This window comes from Typopeltis vanoorti, chromosome 15 (assembly GCF_054136105.1).
Source record: "Typopeltis vanoorti isolate ZY-2024b chromosome 15, IOZ_Tvanoo_1.0, whole genome shotgun sequence".
NCBI lineage: Eukaryota > Metazoa > Arthropoda > Arachnida > Uropygi > Thelyphonidae > Typopeltis > Typopeltis vanoorti.
In genome coordinates this window covers 47,913,220-47,930,489 of record NC_143563.1, presented here as the reverse complement: position 1 = coordinate 47,930,489, position 17,270 = coordinate 47,913,220, and the positions used below count along the sequence as shown (strand labels likewise).

General features: G+C 35.9%; 1 protein-coding gene across 1 annotated transcript in view; it reads right to left on the bottom strand.

The window, feature by feature from the left end:
- rho-5 (rhomboid-5) overlaps positions 1 to 17,270 on the bottom strand; it is a 464,881-nt gene that overhangs the window by 96,675 nt on the left and 350,936 nt on the right. Inside the window, exon 14 of the mRNA XM_090404834.1 lies at positions 450 to 614. Within this exon, the coding sequence (XP_090260960.1) occupies positions 450 to 614 (165 nt within the window). The remainder of the gene's footprint in view (positions 1 to 449; positions 615 to 17,270) is intronic.

The following is a 17,270-nucleotide window of genomic DNA, read 5'->3' as shown; positions in this document are numbered from 1 at the left end:
CATAATGCATAGTAATACACATCCAATAGGAAGTATGCATTACTGGATATTTAAGCAGCCTAGTCATGAAGATACTTCATGCATAAACTTTGCTTATGCCTGGGTAAAGGATGGATTGCAACAAGAATATAATTGATTGATTAGTATAATTCACTTCATAAGTGAATTCAACTAATAAGCTAGACTTTTCCCCAACCTTGTAAATTTGGATTTTTCATCCTGCAAGACAGATAAATTGGCATGAAAATAGATGCAACTGATAGATATGTAGAAAGGATTCACTGCTATATATATCATCAAATAGAGGCTGTTAACCACCACATCTCTGATGGTACTTGACAATGGTACTAAGTATGACAAAAAAATACCTAAATTGATGACACAAATTAATATAACTAAGAAAATCTAAGGCAATAAAAAGATATGACAATATTTATCTGGGAATCAACCTGTGAGCAAAGTGCAGCCTCTTCATGGAAGAACCCTTTTACAAAATCACAGTATTCTTTGGTAGTTATGTGGCACTGTCCATATACACCAATACAACACGGCCTCCCAATAATTTCACACGACATATGTGGTTCTGACTGATCAGTGACAGCATTCCTGCATACCTGTAAGGTATAACAATTAGAAGTTTTATTCTGCTTAATATAAAAACAGACTGCTTAAGAAAAACAAATAAACCAACAGCAAAAAAATGTAATGAAGAATAGCATATATAAACATAAAAAATATAATAAATGACTATGTATTGAACATAATTATATCTTTATTTCATCATAACTATTATATACCTCAACTTCAAATGTAAATTCAAAGGTACTCCATCATGTGTATAATCCTGTCTGTAGATCTTACTTTTATTATTGGAACAAAGTCATCAACTACATTGCAAGCTAGAAGAAAATGTCAAAATGGTGATGAAGTGCAGACCACTGACAATAATCGAGGAATGCTGGTGTGAAAATCAAGTGCTACAATTAATAACACTCAAACACTCTATAAAAAATGTGCTTGGTCCATGTGGTCAACAGCAAACCTCAAAGAACCTTTCAAATCAACTTTACAAAACATATATGATGTCTCAATTCCATCTTCAGTTTCTAAAATCCATCTGCTTTTTCTGAGAGAAACCAAACTGCAACTTCCTCAAACACTACTCATCTCAAATGCACATTCTTCAACTCATTTTGGCTCAAAAGGATGGCATCTGGACGTATTTGTTCTGATATACCATGCCAAACAGTAGCCAATTAGAATCTCCTGATTCTGACCACCTTTAGTAGAGAATCTCTCTCTCTCTCTTTCACATTCTATCAAATTCATATGATGTTTCTATAATTCTCCTAATGCTACCAACAATTCCAAACTTTTTCCCTCCCTATCTTTAAATGTTGATTTTCTTCTGTCTAACTTTTCTAACAGCAAGATCATCTTCCTTGCAGATTTCAATGTTCACAATGCCAACTAGCTTCATTTTATCAATTGCACAGATTAAGCAGGCAGGGAAGCCAAGACATTTGCTATCACCAACAACCCTTACAGAAATTGTTCGCATGCCAACTTGAATATCCAATATACCAATCACCCCAAATACCCTGGACTGCTTCTTTACTAGTGCTGTTTATTTTTATTCTTTATTGTCTCCGTATAGATATTTTTACTCCAAGTAATTACACAAGAGTTCATTCTGATTGGTGCGATGACTTTTAACTCCATTTCTTTTAGAATCTGGAAAATTATGGACTTGAGTACCAAATAAGTAATGAAACCGAAACACTATATACATTTTAAATAAAATTGGAATAAAAAGGCCTTATAAAATAAATCTACACTTTAAAGATTTTCTTATCCAAAAAAAATAATAATCATTCATCCTCTGACTCATTCTATTACTGGATTATTTAACATATCTGTACATCGGAGGTAAAGGGCACTATGCCCATTTGTTTTATGGAATTGAGTTTTAGATATATTTTAATGTTTTGTTTCGTGCTCTTTTTCAGTTGTGCGAAGCACTATCTCCTGTCTGCAATAATAAGTGGATTAGCCAGTTGGAAAGGGCATTATGTGCCATCATGGTAAAGAGCACTAAGTGGACAAGTAGCCGTTTACTTCAGATGCTTAAAAAAATGGACATTAGTGCCCTTTACCTCTGATGTACAGATATACTTAATCACATTTACCAGACTGAACACCTTGTTTTCACAACAACAAAATGTTCAGAGTCATTTTCTTTGTTAGGCCCTTTCCAAAAGTATAAAATTTTCTTGTTCTTTTCCATGGGATCCATTTTTATCTCCCTTATGTAGCATACAATGTTATTCCTCCTGTCTCACTGAAGTATAAATATTCTTACTCTTGCAGTTCAATTTGATGCAGAAATTACCAATTTTTGTAGCTGAGAAAGAAATTTCTTCTCCTACTTCATAAACAACATATGTAAGTAGAGCTCTTCATATTAAGCCACTTTACAGTTTCAGATTTCACTAATTCCGTCGCCTTTTCCAGTAGAAATAACAAATAAATTCGCCATCCTTAAGACAGAAGATGAAATCTTTCATCAGGCATTTCCTCGAACATTGAATTAGAATGTCAACTCCAAATATCTTCTTTTATTTACTAAACACTTGTTGACAGTCTCAACTCTTCTAGTTTAAAGATTCACAGTGGTATGATTCCTTTTCAGAATCTTCTATTAATATTCTTCCAACCATCATGTTTTTTTAAAAACTTCCTAAGAACACAATTCTCTGGTTGCCATTCTCAAATTTCCATCCTCTCTCTCTCTATTTTCCTCCATTCCCCAGATACCAAACGCTCTCTCCTTGGTGAGCATGCACACTTCATGTAAATAGTGAGCAAGAAGTTATGTATAATCGCTGACAAATATTCTTCATTAGCGTAATGAGAATGTCTTTACAAACAGAACAAATAGCTCAACACTTAACAATTTTAAATTACAATTAAAAAAAATTGAAAGTAAACACAACTATCAGAATCTAGTAAGTATGTCAATTTCAAATGCTTTATTCATTTTAACAATAATATATCAATAACAGGCACATTACAAGTGCTGATATACTTGTTACAAAACCAAAACTAATAATATACTAACATAGAGAAATAAATGTAAAAAGATTCATAATTAAGAATTATGATTATTTTTACATAAGTTTCACCATTCTCTCATATTTTTTTTTATAATTTCTAAATATTTATCTTATATCTAACAAAACTTACAATTCTTTCACTGCTTATTCATAGATCTTAAATAATAACAAGGTTCTTGCAGACATGTAATGATTCATTATTTACAATCTCTGAATGGGTACTATTTTCAGAATCATCTGATGTTAGAGATAATTGGGAATTTACATCTCCAATTCTCTGTACTTTTCAAATATTGGGTTGGCAAATAAGTTCGTTCGGTTTTTCGGAGAGAAATGAAAACATTTTATTTAATATATATAATACATACTAGTCAGTTATATATTGACCCTCTTTATCAATGACCTCTTACCATCTGTCCACCAACTTCATTATGCCGGGTTCATAAAACTCCTGAGGTTTACTGGCAAAAAAATCCAGGTGTCTTTTGACAGCCTCCTCATTAGCAAAGGTTTTCCTGTTCAGAGAATTCTGCAACAATCGGAATAAGTGGTAATTGGAAAGTGCCAGGTCCGGTGAATACGGAGGATGCCGCAAAACATCCTAGCCCAGACGTAACAATTTACTCTGGATTGTTAACGATGTGTGGAGTCTGGCATTGTCGAGGTGAAAGACAACTCCTTTCCGATTTGCCAATTCAGGACATTTTGTGCTAATTGCACGGGCCAGTTGTGTTAACTGCGAGCAATAGACAGTTGAATCAATTGTTCTGCCTGACGGTAACACCTTGTAGTGGACAAGACCTTTATAATCCCACCACACAGAGAGCATGATCTTCTTTGGGTGCAGTTCTGCTTTCAAGATGTTTGCGGTGGTTTGCTCTTGTGCCACCATGATCTTTTACGTACCACGTTATCGTACACGACCCATTTTTCATCTCCCGTAATCATCTGCTTCAAAAATGGGTCATTTTCTTGGCAAGCAACGTCACAGCAAATCACAGATGGACATGCGAGCAGTCATATTGGCCTCAGTCAATTCATGCAGCACCCAAACATTGAGTTTTGAAACATATCCCAGCTTGTGCAAATGGTTTTTAATGCTTGTATGGGATATGTTCAGCACTGCAGCAATCTCCCGCACTGTTTGTGATGGATTTTTGTCGACGATATCCTTCACAACACTCGATTCAACCTTGGTTAGGTGACCGGTGCATCACTGATGTCAAAATCTCCAGAACGGGATTTGGCTAACCACTTTTGGCATACGCGTTCTGTTAAGGCACCATCCCCATATACGCTGCATATTTTTTATGGACCTCTGCAGCTCGCTTGCCTTTTTTGAAATAACAAAGCAAAATATGCCGGTAATGTACGTTATTTCCTTCCATTTCTAAAAATATGTTACACACACGCAACTGAAGTAGGCCGAACGAAAATTCACTGAAAGGTTATGTGAAATGTCACCTTTCAACTGTGCAATAGTGACAGGTGAAGCAGCATAAACTTGTACTAACGCATAAACCGAACAAACTTATTTGCCAACCCAATATTTCACATAAATTAGTTGAATTATGTTCTAAATTTACAGAATGATTACCATCATAATCAACTTCTACAGGCTGAGATTCTTTATCTTCATTAACTAAATCAGAGGTATCTTCACATTCCTCTGGTTTATTTAATTCTAAGTTAACTAACCGATGATTTTCTGCTACTATTTCATCCATATTAGGGTCTTCATAATTATCACTCAGATGTACATCTGAATTATGTACTTTAGGGTTTCTAAAATTTCTTATATGATAAGGTTTTGTTTTACTGGAATTTAATTTTCTCCTTTGCTGTGTATTTGAATTATGAGGTTTGAAACTACCCCCTTTCCTACTATCTGATTGTGAATGAGATACACAATTAGTATCAGAAAAACAGCCTTCCTCTTTCAATATTTTATTCATAGTATCTCCTAACATAATTAAATTTCTAATTCCTATAAAGCATCTTTTCAACCTGTCAGAGTGTACATTTACAAATTTACTAGGATTTCTGACATCTTGAATCCTAAATGGACTTCTCCTCACAGGAAAAAAGTTGGTCTAAAATTCTATATGGACGCAATGCTTTTCTTCATAATTTCACTACTACTCTTTTTATACTAGATATATCATCTAACAATGCTAAATCTCCTAGTGCAAATGACTTATACTTTCTGAAACAATTAATATGCTGTCTGATTTTCTGGGAACTAGGTTCTTCACTCATCTTATGAATAACATGAATTTTAAATTTCTCTTGATTTTGATTCAAATGATTACCCCCAGATGATTCATCATCATCATCATCATTCATCATTATTATTATTATTTTCGGGCTACTCCAGGGAGTCCTTAGGCTCATCGAGGGAGGCCCTAAACATCATGTCCACACAACTATACGACATTCTCACAGTATCTATCATACCTTGCCTTGAACTCGCTCACTGTCATAGCACCCACAACAGACTCTGGCAGCTTATTCCACTCATTTACCACTCTAAAAGTAAAGAACCCAGCTCTAACACCACTGCTAACCACACTCTTGCCCAGCTTCCATAGGTGTCCCCTAGTTCTCCCACCACCAGTCCTGATCTCAAAAATATCCTCTGAATTAATCTTATAGAATCCTTTTAGCAATTTGAATGTCTCAATCATATCTCCCCTTTTCCGCCTATCAACCAGTTTCTGCAACCCACAAATCTTCAACCTGTTCTCATATGGTTCATTCCATAGACCTGCTGTCATCTTAGTCACTCGCCTCTGGATCCTCTCCACCTCCTCCCCATCAAATCATCATCAGATCAGATCTTAGATATCTAAATAGGTAATCAGCTACTATATTTCTTATTCCTGGAATATAAGCCACATCAATATTATATTCCTGCAGTTCCAGTGCCACCTAATTATACATTCATTTTATCCTTCATAGTACTTAGGAATGACAGAGGCTGGTGATCAGATCTCGTTTTAATAGGTTGTCCTAACAACAAGCATCTAATAATGAAATACCTACTAGTAAAAGCCAATGGCTTAAAATTTTATTCTTTCTGTTCTAACAAAGCATCAATGCAGCCATTTGAAATACCAGCAGAAAGATAAAAGATTTCACCAATAGGATAAATGAGAACTGGAGCTTTGGTTTAATGCCAGTTTTAGATTTTCAAAAGCCTTTTTGGGCTTTTGAAAGTTGGGGTAAAGCCCTTGTTGGGCTTTACCCCAACTGAATGTAACACCTTTCTTTTCAAGTACACTATGGGTCTCAACAGCTGTGAACAATTAGGAATAAATTTTCTATAGAAATTTAACATGCAAACGAACCTATGAACTTGCCTAACTGTTTTTGGAGTGATAATATGTCTTCTACATTTGACTGAGTTGGCATAATTCCTTTGTTGCTGATTTTATGACCTAAATATTCAACTTCTTTTAAGAAAAATGGGCATTTAGAGCACTTTAAAGACAGATCTGTTTCATCTAATCTCTTTAAAACATTCCATAGGATTTTACAATAGTTGTCTAGATCCTGTGAATAAATTAGAAGATCATCCTGAAAACAGATGACTCCATTTCCCAACATATCTGATAAGACAGAATTCATTAAAGATTGGAATGACATGGCAGAATATCTTGCACCTGGTGGTAATCTACATAGCTGATATTTCTGCCATCTAGTAGTAAATGCAAAGTATTTTCTGTCTTCTTTCTTCAAAGGGATCTGAAAGTAGCCAGCATTGCTTCCATTTGGTTTTTCAATTAAGATGAATGGGCTATTCCACTGAGAATTTGACTTCTCTTGCCTTTTCATATTCCTACAGTAGCTTCTAAAAATGCTCCATACATTTCAATGGAGACTGGTATTGCCTAATGTAAATAGGAGATTGAGTACAAATCTGCACTGAGTGTTCTACTGCATTAGTGAAGACACTGAACAAATATCCTGTGAAAATACCAGAGAAAAATTCAAACACAGACTGAAAGAATTTCAGAATTCTATTCCTTTCTTCACTAGTGTTCGCTGATTTCACTGAATTCTGTGCTAGGTTCTCTTTTATTTCCTCAATGTTTTCTCTTTCATCTTTCTTTAGAGTCTCAATATTAAATACTTGATCATTATTATCGATCAGCATGTTTAAAAATTTCAGAAGACTGCTCTCATTTTCTTTTCTCACCTGATGTCATGTCCAAAGAGTCACACAAGGATACTGTATCATCAACAAAATTACATGCGAAAGCATGTTTCAGAAAATCATTTCCAAATATTATTTGTACGAGGGTGGTCTGAAAAGTTCTCAAACTCGACATAGATGGCTACACTATCGACAAGATTTTTTTTCTAAGTTGGTACATCTGTCATAAGCATCCATGTGAAATTGCAAGTCATTCTATCCAGTACTTTGTTTATACAGCTGTCCGAAGCAAAAGTGTTGTCTGTATCCCTTGAAATGGGTAAAATTGAGTATCTTGAGGTTATAAAATTCTTTGTAAAAGAAGGTTTAACACCAAAAGAAATTCGTTTGAAGTTCATAAAAGTTTATGGGCACTCTTCTCATTCGTTTTCAACAATTAAGAAATGGCCCGCCGAGTTTAAATGTGGCTGTACCAGCCTTGAAGATGATCCACGTGAAGGATGTCCGAAAAGTGTAACAACACCAGAAATCATTGTCCAAGTGCATGATATGGTATTGGATGACCCACAAGTCAAAGTGCAAGAAGTTGCCGAGACTATAAGCATTTCAAAAGAACGTGTAGGATATATTTTGCATGAAGAATTGCAAATGAAAAAGCTTTGCGCAAGATGGATGCAGCGCATGTTCACAGCAGGTCAAAAACACACTCGCATGAAAATCTCTGAACAGTGCTTGGAGCGTTTTAACAAGAATAAAACTGATTTTGTGCAAAACAGTGGACAGAAGCTGGTTGTTGAGCACCAAAGAAGACAAAGTCAGTTCTATCAGCAGGGAAGGTCATGGCATCGGTGTTTTGGGATGCTAAAGGCATTTTGTTTATTAATTATCTTGAAATGGGTAAAACAATAACCGGGGAATATCATTCCGATCTTTTAACCAGACCAGATGAAAAAATTTGTGAGAAAAGACCCAGTTTGCAGAAGAAAAAAATCATCTTTCATCAGGACAATGCACCTGTCCACAAAGGTGTTTTGACAATTGGAAGATTAAGGGATCTGCACTATGAATTGTTGGGACATCCACCTATTCCCCAGATTTGGCTCCCTCTGACTTCTATCTCTTCCCAAAACTAAAACTCCTCCTCTCTGGTCAGCATTTTTCTTCAAATCAAGAGATGATTGCAGCTGTAAAAGGGTATTTTGCAGATCTCACCGAGAACCACTACAGGGACGGGATAATGGTGCTGGAGCATTGCTGGAATAAACATATTAATCTTAAGGGAGATTATGTCGAAAAATAAAAATCATTTTGAAATTATAAATTCGTTTTTTCATTGTTAGGCCGAGAACAGTTCAGACTACCCTCGTATTTGGATTAGAGAATTCTGGAAGAACTATGAATGGATAACAAACTTTCAGAGAAAAACAAGAAATTGAAATAAAAAGCATTTATTTGCTTATCAGCTGAAATTTCTGATTCAAATATACCCTTCAGCTTAATTGGATAACTTAAAACTGATATGTCATTTGGAATTAGAATTTTAATTTTGTTAAACAAACTATAAGAAATGAGTGAAATATTTGCACCCATGTCAAGTAAGATTTCAGAAGGAACATTTTCAATAAGTCCTTGTAGAACTATTAAAGGATAATCTTTATTAGAATACAGAGCTAATGCTACATTAAACTCTGTTCAGGGTTTAATCTGCCTTTAGCTTTGCCCATGTATAACGAGTAGATAGACATTTCTGTCCTCGCTAAAATGATATTGAAATAATAATTTTTTCCAAAATTTCCTATATTCTCAGATTTCTTATGTTGAAAACACAAAGTTTATCCACAACATAACAGTCTTAGTAAAATGACCAGGTTTATTGCATCTAAAACATCTTAGAACATATCTCTTTTGAGATCTTTTATTCCTGTCAAGACCATTAGATTTGCAAGAGAAAGACTGATTATCTGTAGGATTTTGGGATATTGTTAAATCAGATATCATCTTAAACAGAAGTTGCATTTTTGAGTTTGTCTCCATAATTTTCATTTTTGAAAATTATGGAGACAAACTACCATGTTTGAATAAAAACTTTCGTTTAATATAACTAAAATCTACATTTGACGTTTTGACCTTTATGTCAATGTCATCTTCTGGAGCATACAACTATACACAGAAAACAAGCTACACTACAATCAAACTGGTTTGTTAAAGATACTGACCAACCGCTACAACAATTGTTGGCCTAAACTCTGGTGGGAAAAAAAAAAAAAAAATTATACATCAACGCTAGAGTCCTATTATTAGTGTTATCTGTTGGTTGTAGAAATACATTGGGCGCAACAACAAGTATCTATCTATATACATATATTACCATAATGATTATACTTGTACATTCCAGCCAGTTGGTATGGAATGGTTTCTAATACTAGCTGAAGATTGGCTAGAGTCCTGACTTATGCTGGATCTTATATTAGGTAGGCTGAATGTGTGCCATTGTTGTGTCCCAATTTATCCCACCCCTGCCACCACGTATATATGAGAGGAGGAACACTTCAAAAAAGAATCTTTTACAAAAAAAATTTTTGTAAAAGATTCTTTTTTGAAGTGTTCCTCCTCTCATATATACGGGATCCCCCCCCCTTTTTGATAAACCTTCCACTCCTTCTCCTCTCATCCCCACAGGAACTTGCTGCTTGTTAAAAAAATACCTTGTGAATTGTATGCACCGAGCTCTGCTACGTGCTTTATCCTGACTGTATCCCTCTCCTTTTGATCTTCTCATACTTACCTCCTTTGTTGAGATCCTTTCATCAGACGTCCATTTATCAGAGGCATGCATCTTTAAAGGATAAACTCCTTTCCTGTGGTCTACTTTACCATTTTGTCGGGGTCTAAGGTTATATCGGGTTTGTTCTAGTATTCTGTCTTCACTCTGATCCCTATAGACCCCATTTTCCGTTTTTGTCAGCATTTGCTTGTTTGCTATGCTTTCCCCCATGAATTGTTCAAACTGATTGAACCTGAAGAACTGCCGATCTGAGCCTGGCATTTCCCTCTCTCCTTGACAATCAGTACCCTTTTTTCTTCTTGAGGGGGGAATTCACATCGCGGTTTCCTCCTTGACGAGGACTGTTATCCCCTCTTGTAGTCCTTCTCCTTCTACATACACTCTCCATTGAATCTCCTAGGTATACCAACCTTTTTGACCTCGTCTTATAAAGTTTTAATCTATCAGAGTGTACTACCCAAGATTTCCCTTGTTCTTTTTCCTTTCTTATTTTAAATGTCACTGGGGACAATTTTTCTTGAATTTCATATGGTCTGGCCGCACTCCTTCCACCCCCCCCCCCTTTTTATTAACGGAATTCTGTTCTAACAAGACCAGATCGCTGGGATTCAGATCCTTGTATATCCTCAATTTGTTGGCATAATTTCTTGCCTTTTGTGAGCAAGCTTCACTGGATTCGTACACCATCTCATACGCAATTCTATTATCGGTGATCAGGCTATTGAGATAATCAACGATGTCTGGAAATCCCGAATTCACATGGGAATGTCGGCTCAAAACCATAGAGGATAACTGCGGGGGCTTCTCTGATGGCGGTTCTGCACGTGAATAACGTGTGAGGCAGAAAGGTATCCCAATTCGAGATCTGGAGATCGGATATCTTTGACAAGGTAAGCTTTAAAGTCCTGTTCAATCTTTCCACGATTCCATTGCCTTGAGGATGATAAGGAGTAGTGAACAATTTCTTTACTCTTAACAACTTACACAATTGTAACATAACTTCAGCTGTGAAGTTGGAGCCTTTGTCAGAGAGAAGTGTCTGGGGTGTCCCATATCTAGAAATAATCAGCTTGAAAATTTATAAGCTACTGTTTGGGCAGATTGATTCTTAATTGCTACAGCCTCTGAATATCGTGAGAACATGTCTATGACCACTAAAATGTACCTATTTCCCTTCTTGGTGATAGGTAGGGGGCCCACGATATCCATGGCTACAGCCTGAAAAGGATGCATGGGGTTAGGGAAAGACTGGAGAGGAGCCTTACCTACAATGCTGGACTTCTGTTGACACAAATGACAAGAAGTCACATACAATTCTACATCCACTTCATCCCCTTCCATATATAACGATCACAAACTCTGTTCCACGTTCTATGTATTCCTTGGTGACCTGCCAGATCAGTCATGAAAGGTGAATAGTACCCACGGGATCATTTTTTCTGGAACCACGATTTTGTCCTTCCGTCTCCCTGTGACACTTTGCTTAGACAATAAGAGACCATTCGAATCAATGTATAGTGTGTGATTGAAGGAATGTTTAATATGGAACTTCTCTCCTCTCAAAACTTTCTCATAAATCTCCCCCCATACTGGATCCCTCCTTTGCTCTTCGATTATTTTTATTGACCCATGAACATGTGCGGGACGGAGGTCTCCGAGCAATTGTTCACGTTCCTTTACGGCATCATAACATTCTCTTAAATTGGATAATCTCTTATCGAATGCCGTTTCCTTTAACTCAGGTTTGACTCCCTGTCTGAATTGTTGGAAAATGGCCCAGTCCAAGTGAGGCTTTTCTTCACTAAGGACACTCAGGGTACTAGCTATCATCAGTAACCTGTTATGGAACTCAGCCACACTTTCCTTTTCTTTCTGAGAGCACCTCTGGAGCTTCCATAAGTTAGGTCCCAAGCTTCCCAGTTTTGAGAACTCAGAAATTAGGACTGTCTTAAATCGGGAGTAATCCAGGGTTTCCTTGAGAATGGGGGAGGAATACAGGAAAGCTTTAGCCTTTCCCACCAGTTTACTTCGGAGTAAGACTAGCAACTGAAAATCAGTCCATCCTCCAACTCTTCTAAGCTCTTCTATATAACTAAAAAAATTTAGGACGTCATCAGTCTCCTCGCCAGAAAATTGTGGGAACACCTGCTGTGGGTTAATGTAGAGAAAAAATTCGATGTTATCCATGCCTAAATTACTGGAGGGTTCAGTCATACTTGCATTCAATTTACACTAATAAACTCTCTAAAATTCTCAACAAAACTTAACTAAACTTTTACCTCTCAGTTGTCTGATCTGCACCCAAAACCAACTTGTTGTGAATAGCTTGTAATTAATATTTAATTAGCTAAATTACATCCTGTCGACTGCGCCATTTATGTCGTGTCCCAATTTACGATTATTATCCTATCTAGTGAAATTATGCTTATCTATGTTCAACTATTATCTATGCACGAGATATCACCCAAAAATATAAATATTTAAGTTATTTCTCCCCTTAGTGTCCCTAATATTTATATTATGCTGTGCCTTTTGGGACATTTAGTTTGAAATATTAAATACAAAAAAAAAAACAGCAATTACTAAAATATGTCTGAATATGAAACAATATTGCAGTCGTGACACTTTATCTCATTTTTTAACACATTTATTTCCTGCATGATTAGGTTCGTACGTTTTTCAAGTGGTGCATTGGGCAGCAATTTCAGACAACTGTTTTATCAATGAATAAAGGTTTATTAAACTCATTAGCATGGTACAATTCAATTTCTAATATAATTCAATTCAATACTAAGAATATATTTACAAAATAACATTAGCTTATCACAAGTAATTTGGCTATGATCCTATATGGGTATTGCGGTCATGCCGCCATGACAAATTCAACACATCCAATCACATTATAATCCTAGATCTAATTAACACCTTAGTTAACCCTATATTACTCGGAATATACACTATAAGCTGTAGCATGGACACGTGATCAAATCACTCTATTTAACTATCCAAAACTATGTAGATTAAATTATCCTTTCACTGTACTAACACATTACTTTGACATTTAAAACTTTCCTATATGTTACAATACACATGCATAATTCTCAGGACACATGAATTACTTATATAATATTAATATTAGCAAGCATACTTTCACTATAATCAGTCATGTACTAAAGTCCTAGTATAATTTTCCTTAGTCTCTTCAACAGTTCAGTAATAGAATAATGATAACAATTACAGACGATTTTCAGTTAACATGAGATTTTATCAGTACCTTTTTCTCTTGAGTTTTCTATATTGGTCTCTACTATTTTCTGATTGTACTATCCTGGTATGATCTCTCCTATAATCTGTCACTCCTTAGTTCTTTTGGCAATAAACAGTGCTTACGCGATCTTAACCTTTCATTCTTGAATTAAGGACACACTTTGAATCATCTATACAATGACTGTGAAACTCATCACGTGGACACCGACTTCTTTACAGATTTTCTTTTCACTGGACGATGAAACACTTAGACAATACCTTTGGCTAAATGGCATTCCTCGTTTCTTACCAAAGGAAATACGGAGTCGAGATCCCGCTCACTTTTGTTTCCTTGTTGTGATGGCGGAGATTAAATCCAATCCCGCCACTCAGGAAAACCATGTGAAACCTATATGAAGGAACTCGTGAAGAAAATATCCGGGAAAAAAAAGCCCCTTTGGGGTTTTTTTTAACCCTTTTATACCTTGACTCCTAACGGCACCTTCTTTAATTTCTTTTCTACACCCCTTACTTGATTCGACTTCACCGACCAATTAGAGTGGCGTTTTTCTGCCAAACATCCTTTGGTCGGCGAGCCCATAACGATGTCTCAAATCCGGGAATTGATCCTGAGTGATAGTCTATTGTTTTTTATTTTTGCTAGCCTCTAAATTAACCCCCCTTCCAAATTTTTAAGAATTTACCTGATATTTTAATCTCTAGCCTCTCACATACAATTTCTTATGACTAATCCTTTCTGTCTTACATAGCTAATTTTTTTATATCACAACTGTAATACATTCCTTATTTTATTATTTAGTTCAAAAAACACTTTTTTTTTATATATATATTTTATTTGGATGCAAGAATATTTTTCTTTCTTCTAAATAATTCATCTATTAGCTTTTATACAGGGGTTTTATTTTATTTTCTCTTCATGTTACACCATGATAGCTGGGAATTCTACATTCTTAAGGTATCAGGGTGTAACACCATCCAGATCCTTTGGAATTTTCATGCCATCTTTGTTGTTGATATTTAGGTGGTTTATCAGGATATTTCGCAGGTTTCCTTAAATTTCCTTTCATACCAGGTTTTTGTGTGGTGCAAAGAGCGGGTGCTTTTCCAGTTGATTTGGTGTAAGGTGTTGAGCACGTGGTCTGAGAGGCCTGCTTCACCATAATGGTTATATTTAATGTGTTCTTCCTTGCGTATAGGGATTGTCTGTCCTGTTTAACCAATGTACGGTAAGTTACAGGTGCAGCAGATGCAATAGACTCCAGGATGTGCTAATGGGAGGAGAGGATCCTTAGAGGAGTTGAATATGGTTTTAAGTTTAGTGGGTGGTTTAAAGGTGGCATTGAGGTTATAATGTTGTAGGATTCTGTTGATTTTTTCTGATAACCCTTTAATGTATGGGATGGCTATGGTTTTACTGTAATCAAGATTCATTTTTGTTGTTGTTTTATGGAGTATTTTATTAATAGTATTTTTGTTATAGCCATTATTTATGAATGTGTCGCTGATGATTTTTAGTTCTTGTTTCAGGGCTTGCTGGTTAGAGCAAATTGTTGTAGCTCTGTTTTTAAGGGTGTTAATGACTCCATATTTTTGTGATGGGTGGTGGTATGAATTAGCATGTATGTATTGGCCAGTGTGTGTCTGTTTTCGGCAGACCGTGAAGGATAGACTGCCTGAATGAATATGTGTGACTAGTGTGTCTAGGAACGGGAGCGAATTTTGATTTTTGATTTCGATGGTAAATTGTATGCGTTCGTGTTGTTTGTTCAAGTGGCTAAGGAATGTGTTTAGCGTTTGTCGCACAAAGTAACCGGATTGTAGAACGTGGGCAAAGAGGGCCGTAATGTCGGGCGGAAATTTGTTCTGTAGTAGGAGAATTGTGTCGTTGATGGGGACATTAGTGAAAAGGGCAGAAACGTCGAAACTGACTAATAAGTCGTCTTTGTCGAGCGTTATGTTTTTAATTTTTTTATAAAATGTTGTGTGTTTTTTTATGTAGGAGGGGGAATGACCTACCAACTCCTTGAGTGTTGCCGCTAATTTCTTGGTTAAGTGGTAATTGGGACTGTTTTATTCCTTTCACAATTGGTCGAAGGGGCACATTTTGTTTGTGTATTTTCGGGACCCCATATATTCTGGGGGGCGGGCATAGTGGGGTTTGAGTTTTTTAACCGTGTCTGGTGGCCAAGAAGTGACGGACTTGAGTAGTTTCTCTGTTTTATCCTTTATCCTTTTTGTTGGGTTATAATTTACCAGCTTATATGTGTTATTATCAGCTACTAGTTGATTCATTTAAAGTACATATGTTGACCTATCAAGGACGACAGTGGCATTGGCTTTATCCGATTTCGTTATTATTATGTTTTGTTTGGCTTTTAATGACTTGATTACTGCTAGTTCTGTTTTTGTGAGGTTGTTCTGTACGATTTTCTTAGTGTTCAGGACATTACTAGTTTCTAGTCATATTTTACCTGCTATATTGTTAGGTAGGGACCTGATGCCTTTTTCTATGTGGTAGATAAAATCCAATTTGTTTATCTTTTTAGGTGCTATTGCGTAGTAGTTAAGTCCTTTATTCAGTAGCGTAAGTTCGCCGTTGTTCAGGGTGTGGCTTGATGGGTTGGTCACATGGTTCTTGCTTGCTGGTGGTTGGTCGCTCCTTGTCTCCCTTGTTTGTTGTTCATTGTTGGTGTTTATCGGGGAGGGGGTCTTCTGATTGGCCACGATATTTTGCCGTTGTTTCAAACTGTGGAATTTGGTCTCGAGTTTTTCTTTATTCTTTTCCAGGGTATATTTGGCCGAATTGTCAGTAATTCTTTGAAGTACTTGTAGAATGTCTGGATTAATATAGTTAGATAGTTCGGATTGCAATTTTGAAACCAGATTTTGTGTTGTAGCTAGGTTTTGGTGGGCTGTTTGAATCTGTTCTCTGAGCATTGCTTTTTCTGTGCAGTCATAAATACGGAGTGCCTTAGTGGACGTAAATTTCTTTTTTAGCCTGATGCAGATGGGAATAAGATTATTGTCTCTGCATCTTTTTAAAAAGGCCAGCCAATTGATCAAGTGGTAAATACTTAAAAGAAAGGGTTAAACAGAAGTTCTTGTCCTTTCACAAATGGTCTCTTTTGTTTTCTTTTTCTTCACTAAGAAATGTTTTTAGTTCCTCGTTTTCCCCAAATCCTGTGATTGTACCTTGTACTCAGATTCTGGAACATCTTCAGGTAAATTCACAGAAATTTCCTTAGACTGTTTCCTTTTCTTAGCACCTTTTAATTTTTGAAACTTCTCTTCTCTCATTTTATCTGTAGCCACTGTGTTAGGAGAATAAGTTCCATTATACTGAAAAGAGTTTACCTGTTCAGTGTTTGTGGAATGAAATATACCTCTAGGTCTCTCCTCCTTTTCCTTAACAAGCTGAAAACATTGTTCAAGATTTTTAACCTCTATATTTGCTGTATTTTTCAAGTTATCTTTAAGGCCATGTCTAAACTGATGAAATAGTAACTATTTTACAAAATATCTGTCATGAGTTGAAACATTAAATTTATCAGCAATGCTGCAAAGCCTGTGGTAATACTCTGAAACAGATTTCCTATTACCTTGAATGCACTGATAAATTTTCCAAATGTTAGGCCATAATTCTTCCACATTCAAAAATTCTGATATCAGTAAACTTTTAAATGTTGTATAACTGTCAGTGTCTCTCAGTAAAGGGGACGTGTTTTAAGAATGTTTTGGATTGCCCAATAATTCATTACAAAGCATAATTAACAAATGGAAATATAACCATTTTCCTAAATCTCTAATTTTTTCTGGACATCTAAAAAATGTTGCACAATTTCTCCCTGATATATTTGACCTTTTTAAATTCACAATACATGCAGATTATTTTACATGGAAAGAGAAAATATACTAACAACTAAATAGGACAAGAATGTCCCCC